The 14,275-nt window shown below is 43.3% G+C and overlaps 1 protein-coding gene across 1 annotated transcript in view; it reads right to left on the minus strand.

The window, feature by feature from the left end:
• NXPH2 (neurexophilin 2) overlaps window positions 1–7,911 on the minus strand; it is a 41,142-nt gene extending 33,231 nt beyond the window's left edge. The window contains exon 1 of the mRNA XM_069861577.1: window positions 7,636–7,911. Within this exon, the coding sequence (XP_069717678.1) occupies window positions 7,636–7,689 (54 nt within the window). The 5' untranslated portion in view covers window positions 7,690–7,911. The remainder of the gene's footprint in view (window positions 1–7,635) is intronic.
• Window positions 7,912–14,275: the final 6,364 nt, after the last annotated feature.

Consider the following 14,275-nt stretch of genomic DNA (forward strand, 5'->3'; position numbering starts at 1 on the left):
CTGAAAAACATATCCTGGAGGTCTCTTTCATTAAGCTGAATCAGCCTTCATTCCCTCGGTTTCCCAGAATAATGAGAGCACGCATGTAACATAACTATAAAGTACCATGTAATCCAACTACAGAGTACTATAAAGCTACTGTTAGGTACCTAGTACTCTGATCTCTTAAGTTTTCGCCTTCTAAGAAGCACCCAGCTGCTTGGAGTGAGAAGAAAATACATTTTATGGTTAAGGGTGCCAATGGCAGAGGAACAAGCTCACCAGTAACAGCTAATGCTGAAGGCTGGAGAACAAATCACTGGCCACGAGAGCCTCTAAGCCCCATACGCAACAGCAATTCCAACTTTCCAAACACATGCAATATACAGAAGAAGCAATCAGCTTTTGCAAGGAGAAAAGAAATAGGTAGCCTAAGGGGAAAAGAACTTCAAGGTCCCCTGTTTTACCCTCCTAGGGCACTAAGCTTTGTGGTTCCTCATCCCCCGTCATGGGATGAAAAGAGCAACAGCACCCAAAACTGCTCACGGCAATTCCTAGATTCTTGTGCTTGTACAGCCAAGGAGATGAATTAAGTCAAGGAGTTCAAACCTTCCTTCTTTGCTTACCCCTGCTGAGGGGCTGCTTGGAAGAACCTCTAGTGGGAAGAATAACAGCAGAAAGGAGTGACTGTGGCCTCTCACATGGAGAAACTGGTGTTACTGTGGGCAGGTTCCTTCTTACTGTCGGTCTGTCTGCCCCTCTCCTCCTGCAGCAATGGCTAAACCTGCCCACGGAGCTGCTTTATTTCCATCTTCTTCCTCTTTCTCATATTCACCTCTTGCTTCCTCAGCCAAGTCCCAGTGCTCTTTTGCTTCAGCACAGCCAGATCCTCCTCCATCAAAACCATAAAAAGCCATTATACCTAAATAACAGCAGAACAAATATAGAAGCACTTCTATGCATTGTGTTTTATCTTTCTAGACAATGGGTAATTAAGGTTGTGTTTATACCGGTGATTCATGGTATTAGAAATACCTGGTCATCACCAAAAATGAGTAGTATAAGGTCAGGAAATTCTCAACTGAACATAAACCAAACATGCTGGATCTGGAAAAGCAGAATTAGAACATTTGAAGCAGCCTCAACTCTGCACTGTAATGACACAATAACCATAACTGGTCCCAGTGCGCATAAAACCTGATTTTAGAGACATTAGATTCATAGTTTTATTTTTTATTTCTCCCTATTCTTTCATTTTCACTTCCCTGGTCCTAACAGCTTCTATTACTACCAGTCGTTTAGAACAAAGCGAAAACCTCTCTCAAGAACTCCAGCTCTTAAAGCTTTTTAATTCTACCTTAAATTACAATCAAGTCATTCAAATTCTGTATTTACAGTAAGCATTGCCCTCCCAGGGAAAGCAAAGCATCACAGCAGCACCGAAATCTCTGCTGCAAGGACAAAACTATTCAGTCTTAACTGTAGACCCAACTTCATAGACATTTATTTCCCCTCTGCTCTTAATCTGTGAACCTCTTGTTATCTGCAACCGAGCCTAGAGCTTACAGAACCAGCCCAGAAGGAGATTCCCCACAAGAAAGAAATTAAGGTTGTTTTCCCAGTCCTGATCTGCTGACCTCATAGGTTTTGTGGGAAAAGCATCCAGAAACTCATCCACCACTCGTTCCATCTCTTGCACACCCCGCAAAGCACTGACAACTCCTATAATTCTGCACAAACCCCATAGTTTTTCCAGCACCCCACGCGCCTGGTGTAGGGGGTCTGGAAGCCGATGAACATCAGGGTCCAACCTGTGTTCCAGTCTGCGAGGAGACCTGCTGCAAGGTGCAGACTCTTGTGCTGCACCCTTATGTTGAGGCTCCTCTATCGATTCATTTAATGCAGAATATCCTAAGTGCATGACTGAACGGGCAGGCATGACCCTGTTGCATGACTCTACCCAGATTCTAGCAGTTTCAGTGCTACAACCATACAGTAATAGTTTCTGAAGCATGAGCCACAAGGAAACAACTGATAAACAGGATGAATATAGATAATCAGTGAAAACTTGCAAGCATGAGAAGTGCTGTTTTGCTGGAAAGGGACCTTAAGAGGGTGAAATGTGACTCTCATGGACCTGACAGTAACATTAGTGATGCTCTGCTGGAAGCAGAGTCTACCCAGCAGGTCTACACATTACCTTCTTTAACTCTGATTGATTCTTGAACTACCTCAACAAACTACATCAACTACAGCTACAAACAAGGTGGGAAATGGAGAGAATGAAAACAAAATGGGAACAACGAACAGAGCTGGGAGATACACAGAAGTCTATTAAGATTTGAAGTGAAAGGCCAAAAGATAATATTCAGAAATCAAATTCAGGATAAACACACAACAGTCACACGAGTGCGAGCTTTCACTTTCCTCTCTTCTGGTTCTGCAAGATTTGACCTAGTAAAAATTTCAAGGCCAGTACTTTTGCTTTATAATGGGTATGGCAAAGTGGTGAGTTAAAGAGGTGGGCAAAAATCAGTGCCAGAAGACAGATGCACAGAGCAAATGTGCTGTCCCATGAAGCATGTCTGCTTTTAAACAGTCACTTATCACAGTGATTTTCTGATAAAGGAAAAAAAAAAAATCTTCCTTTTTCCTTACCGCATTTGCGTTTAATATATTGACATGTATGTCTGAAAGCCTCAAAGTGCGATTTTTTTCTGAGCACCAGAACAGCTCTCTCTGTTTCTGATGAAGAAGTAATCCACACCTATGGAATTACAGTTCTTGTCATAAAACCGTTCAGAAAAGACAAGCACTGATCTTTCCTTATTACAGCTATTTAACAGAAGTGCCCAAGAATTACCATGTTTTATTCAACACTTGAGCCAAATTCAGGATAACAGCTCACCCACAGATTACAGGACACGAGGCACTAGCATCCCACGACCGTTCCTGCCCTGTGCTCATTTCCCATGTCCTGCCATGCCGAGCAGCTCTTTCTTCTCCTCATATATTATTATTTAAGATCTGTTCGTTAAGGGTAAAATTTTCAACCGTGTAGAAAGAATTTGGTGCACCAAGAGCGGAGTTGCACCTCCCTGCATCTTGATGCCCTGAAGGTGCAGGCCAGTGAGTGGTTTCTGCTGTTGCACCCTTTCGACTACCATGTCCAATTTCTTTTCCTGCAGAGGCTCAGGAAACAAAACAAAGGTGAGACGGATCAGCACATCCCAATTTAGCGTTTGGATGCCATCAATCCTTCTGTTTCAATTTCCTGACAGTTACACTGCTCTAAAAGTAACAAAAGATGTTCACAGCACATCCCTGATATGTCGTGCTTTACAATGGCAGAACAACGCTTTCCATGTTACACACAGAAAGACTGAGATGTGGATCTTACATTCCCTGTGTCAGAGAAGCCTGGGGTATCTTACGGTCTAGCAGACATCAGTCAAGCAGATTGGTTGTACAGATTTTAAATAGAATCTATAACCTTTCTGTGCCCCAGTCAACCTGCGCAGAAACTGAAAAATATCAGTCCCCAATTCCACAGAATTAGGTCAAAAAATGTGACCTAAGGACAAGTTGAGTTCAGCGTTGCATGTTAACCTCCTATGTAAACTAAACCTTGCCCCATCCAGTTTACTCCTCATTCAGGATACTAAATTCTCCAGCTGCTGGAACCAGCATGTGTTCAGCTGTCTTCACCTTCAAACTACCTGTGTGCTCCTTGGATTACTTCTGTTACTTCATTACACAAGAATGATGACTACAGCATCAAAAGAAATACCAAAATAACCCAAATGTGATGTAAGTATATTTAGTGTATTTAGTAACAAAGATCTTTCTGAAATTAAGGGGGAAAGAATTTGATCTGTGTGCTTTAAGGTGAGGGAAGTGTTTACCTTTCCAAAACATTTGAGAGTTTTGCATGGTGTCTATTTCTGACTCGCTCTGCAAGGCCATGTTACGCCGACCACGTTTGCAAGGGAGGGAAACAAAATTAAAGTAGCCAAGAGGACACATCTCTGTTTCTATGCTTCACGTGGTATATGCATTTTAAATAGGAATGCAGCTTTATCTCAGTTTTCAAGCTATTTCTCTGTACGAAGCAATGTCTTATACTTCAGCAAGTTACAAATGTTCTTTTCAGGTCAAGCTGTTAAACTCTAAACCTCTGTAAAAATTTTGGCTTAATTGTCTGACAAATTGTTTTTAACTATAGGTAACAATTTCAGCCCTTGAAAAGTCCAAGACAAACATAATCTGTTATTGAATTTCATATCAAATGCTGTACTTCAATCTTGGCGGAGAAATTAAAAAATCATAAAATAACATACTGAGTCTTTTGTCTAAACATTTCTCATCCGTACAAACACTACTGGGGAAAAAAATCAACTGCTTTTAAGGGTTTATAAAATAATTGACTGCCAAGTTTATAGCACAGTGACAGCTCTGCCCAGTGACTATGTAAGAAGACAGCTTTTGATAGGAATGCTAATGCAACTTTAAGTACAGCTAATAGAAAATGCTGCCAAAATCCTTCCTTAATTTCAGGTTGCAAAGATGTAGGAATAAACATAGCTAAGGTGCCCGATGACCCTGTCCTGTCTTTGAGTGTTTGTTTGTAAATACACCTGACTGAGACAGATGGAAAATAGGGGCTATACCAGTGATCTACAGCTACAGCAAACTCCACTTCCTCCCTCAAAGCCTGTATACAAACCCTTTTTTCATTTTTTCTCTTTATTTCTTAAAGAGGTAAATTTCATACATTTTAAAGATCCCATTTAAAGCTATTTTAAACAATGTTACAAGCCATGACATTTTAAATGCTCAAATTAATAAAATGTAGATTAAATGTTGAATACTGACAACATTTAAAAAAAAAAAAAATGTTCTTTAAAATGACAAACAATATTCCCAGGGAAGTGGCAGAAGTTCCCCTCCTTTAAGGCATTTAAAACTAACTTAACAAAACACTAGCAGGCATACTGCAAACCATATAATTCTAATGCCTCGGTCTTTTCAATTTCCAACATGCAGAACTCCATTATTTATAAAGAGGTAATTGCCAAATGCCCTGTTAGCTATGTGACAATTGGAAAAGCTTAATGAAAATTCATAGTAAAGCAAGAGTACCTGCTAATAATACAGTGCAATACAACAATTTTTGGGCTTCTTATCAATAACAGCCCAGACGTGCTCTGACTGTGCATTGCAAATTACTGTTTTGATCGATATTGACACTATAAGGTAAATCTGACTTTTAAAATGAGTACATTTACACAGGAGCAAGTTAGCATCTTATTCTGACTCAACAGCAGGCTTCCTTACTGTTTAATATACCCAAATATGCAAAGCAGTTCAGGAAATATATATGTGCTTCTACTGCATGCATATTGGCACACCATCTATTAATCAAAATAATAACCCAGGAATATGCTACAAAAATGCATCCATACTCTTTTAAGGAAATACTAAGCATGAAGTTCTGATTGAACAATATTAGATACAGCATATAAACAACATCTGGCCAACGCTGCTTTCAGAAATCCAGCGAGATTGTCCGCTGTAATCTTTAGCATCTACTGAAATCTGTGAAGTTTTACGTGGGTTTTATCCAACATTTGTGCACCTTTAAGAAGTAGGTAAGTAGGAAACACCCTTTTGTATTGGAAAGCCAAGCAAGCATTTGAAGTTAATATAAAAAAAAAAAAGAAAAAAGAAAAAAAAAAAAAGACTGCTTCCCCCTTCACTAAAACATAGTGCCGTTTTGTATCCTAGCTCCTCTGTTTTCATTAAAAATTAAGATTGCACTATCAGGAGGGTTCGATGGTCGCATTTCTGGGTTACTAGAACACTGCTGTATTGCAACATTGAAACCCACAGTTTTTTCTTTCTCGGCTGAAGCGTTCAGCCTTTAGCACTGTATTAATATTAACCATGTTGATTTCTGGTTAAGAAAAAAAAAGGTCAAGAATTAGTACTACCAATGCCTGCCTGCTAAAACAGCTAATTAGCTTGCAGGAAGCCACCAGTCACTCCAAATCCTGGCCAGAGAACAAGGAATACTACAGAGACTTGTATTCGATTAATTACCACCGACATCAAATATTTCCAAACTCGATTTATAAGCCGCAACTTTAACCAGATGTTGATCAGAAGTTCTGGTAATAACATGCCAAAATGTATTTCCACAACTTTTTAGTAGTAGATTAGCATTAAAATGTATACCTAAAATGCCTCAAAAATTACACACATGCTCGTTTTGCTTTAATTTCTTAATTTATGTCGGCAATAAAACTAATTGACTCCACAACTTTGCTGGTTTGTACACCAAGAAGACAGTAAACACGAAGACTCCTGGGTGAGCCGAGTGCCACGTCCACCTGAAAACCTCCACTGACTACGCATGATTTTTGAGGTTTGTTTAATTCGTGACAGCGACTTTGCTTCTTTACTCAGCCTTCGGCCAAGGCATGTAAGACCACGGCAAGCAACTTCCCAACATCCTCCACAAAACACTGCGGAACAAACCCAATCCCCGCTGGTACAAGTTTCAATCAATCCCTTTGATAGCTGTTAAGAAGTAAGTGAGAGAGAGAGAGGTCGTAGGTGGGAGGAAGGAGCGATTTTATTCGGTTCCCTTCTGCGGAGCGACTTTGTAATCCATTTACCGCTTTCCTTTCCCATCTCTCAGCCTTGTTTGGCTGGAAACGGGGCTGCGAGAACACGAAGGATGTAAACAGCCTCTCATTGTCCAAGAGGAGAGGAGCGTGAGAGGGATGCGCGGCTTATCGCAGGGCTGCAGCTCGCCACTTCGCTGCTGTGATAAAAGTGCTGGAGCAAAAAAAAACATTACACGACAAGCACAATCCAAAAACCGGATTAGAATTTGACATAAGCTTCCTCAGAAAACTCATCAATCAACTCAACGCTGTAATATCAAACTCCGGCTCTTAAGGAGGGTGTTTAATCCCTTCAGGGTTTATTACACACTCCCTACTGACTGCAAACTTGCAGAGGCTGGGGAAGAAGAGCGGAACTTTTGCAGGAGGAATGGTTACGGGAGGCAAAGCACAACTCCCCCCCCGGCCCCATCATTTCAAAATAATAAAGTGAAGGTTGCCACAACGATTACAAACACTTGAAGGCGAAGCCCATTTGTTTTCTACCCTTCGTCCCTCCAGCACAGGACGGTTTGCAGGCTGGGGGAGAAGCTGCGCTCCTCTCCTCGCCCACCTGCTTCCAATTCCCAAGGCTGCGCTCCCCCATCCCGCCCCTCCGGCCCCTCGAACTCCCCACCGGCCTCCACGGAGGAGGCTGCACATCACCGCCCGGGGCCGAAACTAAACGCAGGGAGCTCTCAAACCCTCCCCACGCCACCCGCGACGCGGAAAAAAGGAATAAAAAAAAGAAAAAAAAAGAAAAAAAAAAAAAAAAAAAGAGGCGTTTGAGGAGAGCTGGAAAACTTTCCGGGAAAGGAGCGTTTCAGGGTCGCCCCGCGATCCCAACCGAGCCCGAAAAGCGCGGAGCGGCTGGTTAAAGCATAAATAAAAAGGGGTGAGGGGTGTCGGGATGCTCGGGGGAGGAGGAGGGAGCCGGTTCCCCGCGGAGTCCCGCGGCGTGGGGGCGGCGGGGCCGGAGACTTACGAGCCGGAGGACGCCCTGGAGCACGACGAGGGGCAGGGGCTGCAGGTGCCTCATCGTGGCTGCCGCTCTAGGAGGAGGCTCCGCCGGTCTCGCACATCTCCGCTCCGGGGAGGAGGAACGGGGCGGGGAGCGGGGGGGCGATGGAGGGGCAGGACCGAGCGCAGGGACACACCGCCCCGCTTGTCCCCCCTTCACGGGGCGCCGGCAGCCAGCGGCGCCCACAGCCCCGCGCTCCGCTCGGCTCCGCGGGCGGCCATGGCGGGGGGGGAGGCGGGACGGGAGGAGGCGGCGGCGGCGGCGCCCCCTCCTCCTCCTCTTCCTCCTCCTCCTCGTTCTCCTTGCCCCGGACCCCTCACAACCCGGCGCGGAACAGCCGAGCCGCGGCGAGAGGGGCGGCCGCTACCCCGGGCGGGGCGGCTCTCCCGGCGAGTCGAAAGGGGAGGCGGCCACTCCTCCTTCCCCCTCGGCCCTGCCCCGAGGAGCCGGGCGGGGAGCGTCTCTCCGGGGTTCGGCCCCGCGGGAGCCTTCCTCCCACCATCTCCTCGTGCCCCGTGTCTCTCAGGGACAGGGTCAAGTTCAAGTGCGAGGCTGGAGGGGAGGACCCAGGCCCCGCGGGCTGGGGGGAGCCCGGCCGCGAGGGGCTCGCCCTGAGGGTTCGTTTCATAGCGTCAGGTCACACTCCGGAGCTGATTTTGGGACTGATGTGAGCAGCCGGAAAGTTTGGGTTGTGTGCTTTCAAGCCGCAGGAGTGACAGCCTTCTAATCGTAGGGTCTTTAAGGTTGGAAAAGACCTCTAGGATCGCCAAGGCCAACCATCGACACAACCCCACTGTGCCTGCTAAACCATGTCCCGAAGAGCCACGTTCACATGCTTTCTGGACGCCTCCAGAGATGGCACCTCCACCACTCCCCTGGGCAGCTGGTTCCAAGGCTTCACCGCCCTTCCCGTAAAGAACTTTTTCCTAATATACAAATTAAACGTTCCCTGACACAACTTGAGGCCATTTCCTCTCACCCTGTCGCTCGTTACTTGGGAGAAGAATCATAGTAATGATCTAGAACCATAGTAATGAACCTTGGAAGGGGAGATGAAGTTCTGAGGGCAGGAGGCTGGAGTCGGGTGGGAACCCCAGGTGCATTTGGCCTCAAACTCCACCAGGGGAGGTTTAGACTGGATATTAGGAAAAAATTTTTCATGGAGAAGGTCATCGGGCACAGGCAGAGGCTGCCCAGGGAGGGGGTTGAGTCACCTTCCCTGGAGGGGTTTAAGGGACGGGTGGATGAGGCACTGAGGGACATGGGTTAGTGTTTGATAGGAATGGTTGGACTCGATGATCCGATGGGTCTCTTCCAACCTGGTGATTCTATGATTCTATGATCTTCTTACTAGGTCTGTGTTCAGGTTACATTTGACCACCTTCCTGCCTTCGGCTGCTGAGATCCTTTCCAGTGGCAGCAGCTTTATGAGCCCTTTCATTGGATTGAGAGCTGCCATCTTCCTTCCCAGGTAAGAATTGTGGTTATGCAGTTGTTATCTCCCACTGGTTCCTCTCCCAGCTTTGCTGCTGTGTGGATTGCAAAACATATCCTCGGGGATGCGATCTAGCCGCAAGTGGTTTTCCTGAGCTCATTTGGCTCAGGAAAGATGCTCAGGATGCAGGAAAGGAAGCTCGATACAAACTGAACAACTCCAAAACGGGTTCGGACTCAACTCTACAATAGGTGTCAGGCTCAAAAAAGATTTAGAGAAATATCTGAAAAAGCAGTGGTCACCAAGTCTATATATCATCATGTAATCCACTTAGTTACTTTTGACAGCAGTGTATAAAAGTTCATTTTCAAGTGTCTGTTTAAGTTGTCTTCAATCTGTTGTGCTAACATTTGATTTTGTTTCTAATAAAGAACCACCAGCACAAAATATGTTAGGATTTATCTATTAAGTCCAAAAAGTTATTTCCACGTCCTGGACAGAAAACAGTTAAACACCGATGTGCGTATGTTTAGTGTCAAAAATTGGAATTATAATTTGCCACGTGTAAACGAACAGGTTTGTTGGAGTTTTTTTTGTTTGTTTGTGGGTTTTTTGTTTGTTTGTTTGTTTTTTTGGCTTAACCAGGCATTCTGCGGAGCTGCCCAGGCTCTGCCTGGAGCTCAGGGATGATGCCAGGGCAGGAGTTTTCCCAGCACCGGTCCCTGCAGAGCCTGGGAATATCTTGGGCTCCCTCTGCTGGGCTCCCGTTACTCGTCCGGGAAAGCTGCTTTATAATTAGTTACAATTATGGAGACTAAATTCGGATGAAGCATTTAGATAATTTTTTTTTTAAATGAAAAGCTGCGCTCTATAAATTCAAGGAAAGCTGAATGTCTGTAATTGGCTTTTAATGGAACAATAGCGTTTAAACTAAAGAAGTGTGTTCCTATCCTATTAAATACAAACAGACTCGATTTAAGTGACATTAACTTCGTCACACAAGCTATGAGAAGCTGGCCTTAAATCATACTTTTTTTCTAGATTAACTAGCAGTAAATGTTTGTAATGCGCTTTGAAGATGAAAAGCACCGTGTACAGTCAGTGATAAGTAGTATTGTTATTTTTATTGCTTCCCAGAAAAGTCACGGTAGTGTTGGTTAAGAACAGAATGTGAGGCCTGAGCTTTGCATTCCCTTGCTGTGGCATGTTAGTATGATCTAACATTATCTAAATGAGTAACTGAAATTTTTCTGGTCTAATTTTAAGGCACAATAACAAATAGTTGGTTCATCTCAGGAAATAATGCTTGTATACTGCAGGAAGTAATCCTAATCTCTCTAAAAACGGATTGAGCTGTGGGAAAACTAAAGCGAGAGCTCAGGGTCCTACTAAATCATCTTGGCTGCTATCAGACAGCAAAAAAAAAATCTGAATAACACATGATCTCTAATGCTCATGCACAAAATCATCAGTAATTTTTATTCATTTATCATGTAGTTTATAAGCACAAACAAATAAAGCCTGTACTTAACATAAAGCCCATCAAACCCTTCCAGTACTTTAAAGGGGCCTACAGGAAAGATGGGGAAGGGTTCTTTATCAGAAATTGTAGTGAGAGGACAAGGAGTAATGGTTTTCAGCTGAAAGAGGGGAGATTTAGATAAGATATTAGGAGGACATTTTTCCTGTGAGGGTGGTGAGGCACTGGCACAGGCTGGCCAGAGAAGTCAAGGATGCCCCATCCCTGGAGGTGTTCAAGACCAGGCTGGATGAGATTCTGAGCAACTTGATGCAGTGGAAGTCATCCTTGGCCATGTCAATGGGATTGGAACAGGATGGTCTTTAAGGTTCCTTCCAATCCAAACCATTCTATGATTCTATCATCTGTCACTCAACCGCAATTAAATTCTCAAATCTCTGTGCTGTGACCTAATGTAAAACACTGACATGAATCTTTACTCCTCTTAGCCCTATGTTTCCTCGCTCTGTTTCTAAATGTCAGGAACACTGGACTAGAAAGATCTGCCTGTGTCATTCAGTCCACCTTCCTTGACTGCAGAGTTTGGAAACTCTTCAAGATCCATCTTTAAATTGGCGGGTTAGCAGTAGGGGAATTTCCATGCTGCATTAGAAGGCTGTTCCACAATTCAGTCCTTTGCTACTTGAAAACCTTCTTCTAACTCCTAGTTTCCAGATTTACTCTATTTGAAATCTGGTTTTGTACGCATTTGTTGTTTTCGCAGTCACTGCTTAATCTTAATCAGCTCTTCTTCCTCCTTCTAACAATGTGTAACCGAAAATATTTATAATATGCAGATTCCCTCTCAAAGTTTATTAATTATGTGTGCCAGGCAGTCTCTCTCAGGCAATAGCACTCCATTTCCTGTGTTAGCCTGGCAAAACTTTTCTTTTGTCTATTCACTTTGGAATTAATCTGTTTCAAATGTGTGTGAACATCCAAAATTAGGTGTTGGTAGCCTTGTGAAACATCATTAATGCCTAATCTATCTCTGTTAGAAATGTATTCTCTGATACATTGCGTTGCTGTATTTTCCTTATCAAGAACATACAACAGTTATATTTTTTTCTCTTTCTATTGTTCAAGTTGTTCCAATGTGTTATCCACATCCTTCACACTTCTGGCAACCTATTGGCTCTGCGTCAGCAGCGTATTTCAATAGCAAGTTCCTAAATTTTGTGCTGGAATTGCTAATTAATTTATTGAATAGTAGTGGTCCCAAGATGATCTCTACTAGCTTGAACACTACCTGTTAAATCATACCTTACTGTCTTCACAGCTTTTTCCCAAACACCTTCTCCAGCATATCCAATTTTTTCTGATATGACATCCAATCACATTTTGATTGAAGTTCTGATAGATGACTCTATTTCATTTGTCTAGAAAATTAGTAACGTAATCAAAGGCAGGTAATGAGACATTCATCATCCTAGAATGATCTACCTCTCTGAAAAAAAACCCAAATCGAACCCAATAAATTTATCCCATTTTCTGTTTACCCATGGTTCCAAGCCTTTTTTTGTTCTCCTTCAGATTGCTTTCAGCAGCTTTGCATATTTCTAAATCTCATGTTTGCTGATATTGTGGTTTTCTTCCTTTTCATATTCCTAGGGGTAAGAATTGCATTTGCTGTTTTGCATATATACCATTCCTGATTTTATAGATTTATTACGAATCTCTTCTACCTGACTTGCAGTTTCCTATATTTGAGAATTCTGGAGGGATGATTGCCTGCCATCGCTTCTGCATCTACGCTTGTCTGAACGTATCAACTGTCGGTCTTTGTTTTTTCCAAGAGTGTTATAACTTTCACTTCCATTTTCTCCTGCCCTTTGTATTAGCTACTTTTGCCATAATACTGAGAATCTTCATTCATACTGAAAATTAAAGCTAAAGAGTCATTTGAGGGCACACCTAGACTATCTTTAGTTATTTCTGCATCCTAAAGAAAGAGTGCTTTGGATTTTTTTTTCCTTCTTTCTGTCTAGTCTTGTATGAGGCTGAAGGATCTTTGCTACTTTTTCATGTGAATTTCTATTTATCACGCTTTCTGGCCTCTAATAAACTCATTTTATCTCATTAGGCCCAGCACACCTGACACTGAGACATTATGTAGCTTACTTGGAAGCCTATCTTTGTATATTTAATTTGACCTATGTTGATCATTTCAAGTTGATTTTCTATGACTGGCTTCTCTAAATTTTGTACTACACCCTAAGCAAGTAAGTGTACATCAGCTTTCCATTATTTTGTACTCTGGTACCTAACTGTTTTACTCCAGTCCTTGCAGGAATATCAGTAGTGTTGTTTCCCCAAGCAGGACTTGGCAAGCTGATATATTCTATGGTAGCACTCCTGGGTCCTCCCATTCTCCAGAATCCATGCATTGCTGCCAGAATATTTTAGTTAGTTCTCTCCCTGCATATAACAACTTTCACATAAATCTAAAATCTTAAGTTCTCTACAGCGGCATCAACAGCAGCGCTTTCTGTCTCTCTGCTATCCATCCTCTCAGCTTCTCATTTTTCTTTATCCATTGTTCCTTCATTTATCTGAGGTGCTCAGCTGTCATTAAGTTGCCCTGTAAGCTGAGCTCGAAACAGAGATTGCCTCTCCACTGAAATTTTCTATCACATCAGTTAATTTGGGTTACATACAAAGCCTTTTTCTCAGTGCAGCCAGTGTACTGGGTTTTGCCGTAGTGACTAGTCTAAATAGAGAATGATAGTCTGCTACTGCTATTTAGTACTCCGGCTTTGACTCAGGTGATGGATCTATGCTCTGACAAACTCTCGTTCAGATCCTCAAAGGAGTTGATTACACATTTAGATAGAAAGCTTGGTTTTCAAAGACTCTGAGGGACCGCTGTGTTGAGTTGTTTTTCTTCTGTACCTTTTAACGCTATCTTGAAAACCATTTAAAAGAGAGAGATGAGCCAGCAGCACTTACTAACTTCTTCTGAGTTCCTGGAATTTACTTTTATTCCAAGAAGTTTGAAGATCAAGCAAGTGAAGCACAATGTAGTTTACCAATGAGCACAGAACTGTGAGTAAATAAAAAGTCACATCCAGATCAAAATCTATGGACAAATACAAACTTATGACGAAGCAAAAATTTTAGTGGATATGCTGACACTAGTGGAAGAAGACTGGGGAAAGCAGGTCACTAATTAAACAGAGAGATATACAGTAGTGGCAATCAATACATTTAAAGCTGCCTGGAGGAGAGGGACCTGGGGGTGTTGGTTGACAGCCGACTGAACATGAGCCAGCAGTGGCCCAGGTGGCCAAGAAGGCCAATGGCATCTTGGCTTGTATCAGAAATGGTGTGACCAGCAGGTCCAGGGAGGTCATTCTCCCCCTGTACTCGGCACTGGTGAGACCGCTCCTTGAGTACTGTGTTCAGTTCTGGGCCCCTCACCACAAGAAGGATGTTGAGGCTCTGGAACGAGTCCAGAGAAGAGCAACAAAGCTGGTGAAGGGGCTGGAGAACAACTCTTACGAGGAGCGGCTGAGAGAGCTGGGGTTGTTTAGCCTGGAGAAGAGGAGGCTGAGGGGAGACCTCATTGCTCTCTACAACTACCTGAAAGGAGGTTGTGGAGAGGAGTGAGCTGGCCTCTTCTCCCAAGTGACGGGGGACAGGACAAGAGG

This window comes from Phaenicophaeus curvirostris, chromosome 7 (genome assembly GCF_032191515.1).
Source record: "Phaenicophaeus curvirostris isolate KB17595 chromosome 7, BPBGC_Pcur_1.0, whole genome shotgun sequence".
In the NCBI taxonomy this organism is placed as follows: Eukaryota; Metazoa; Chordata; class Aves; order Cuculiformes; family Cuculidae; genus Phaenicophaeus; species Phaenicophaeus curvirostris.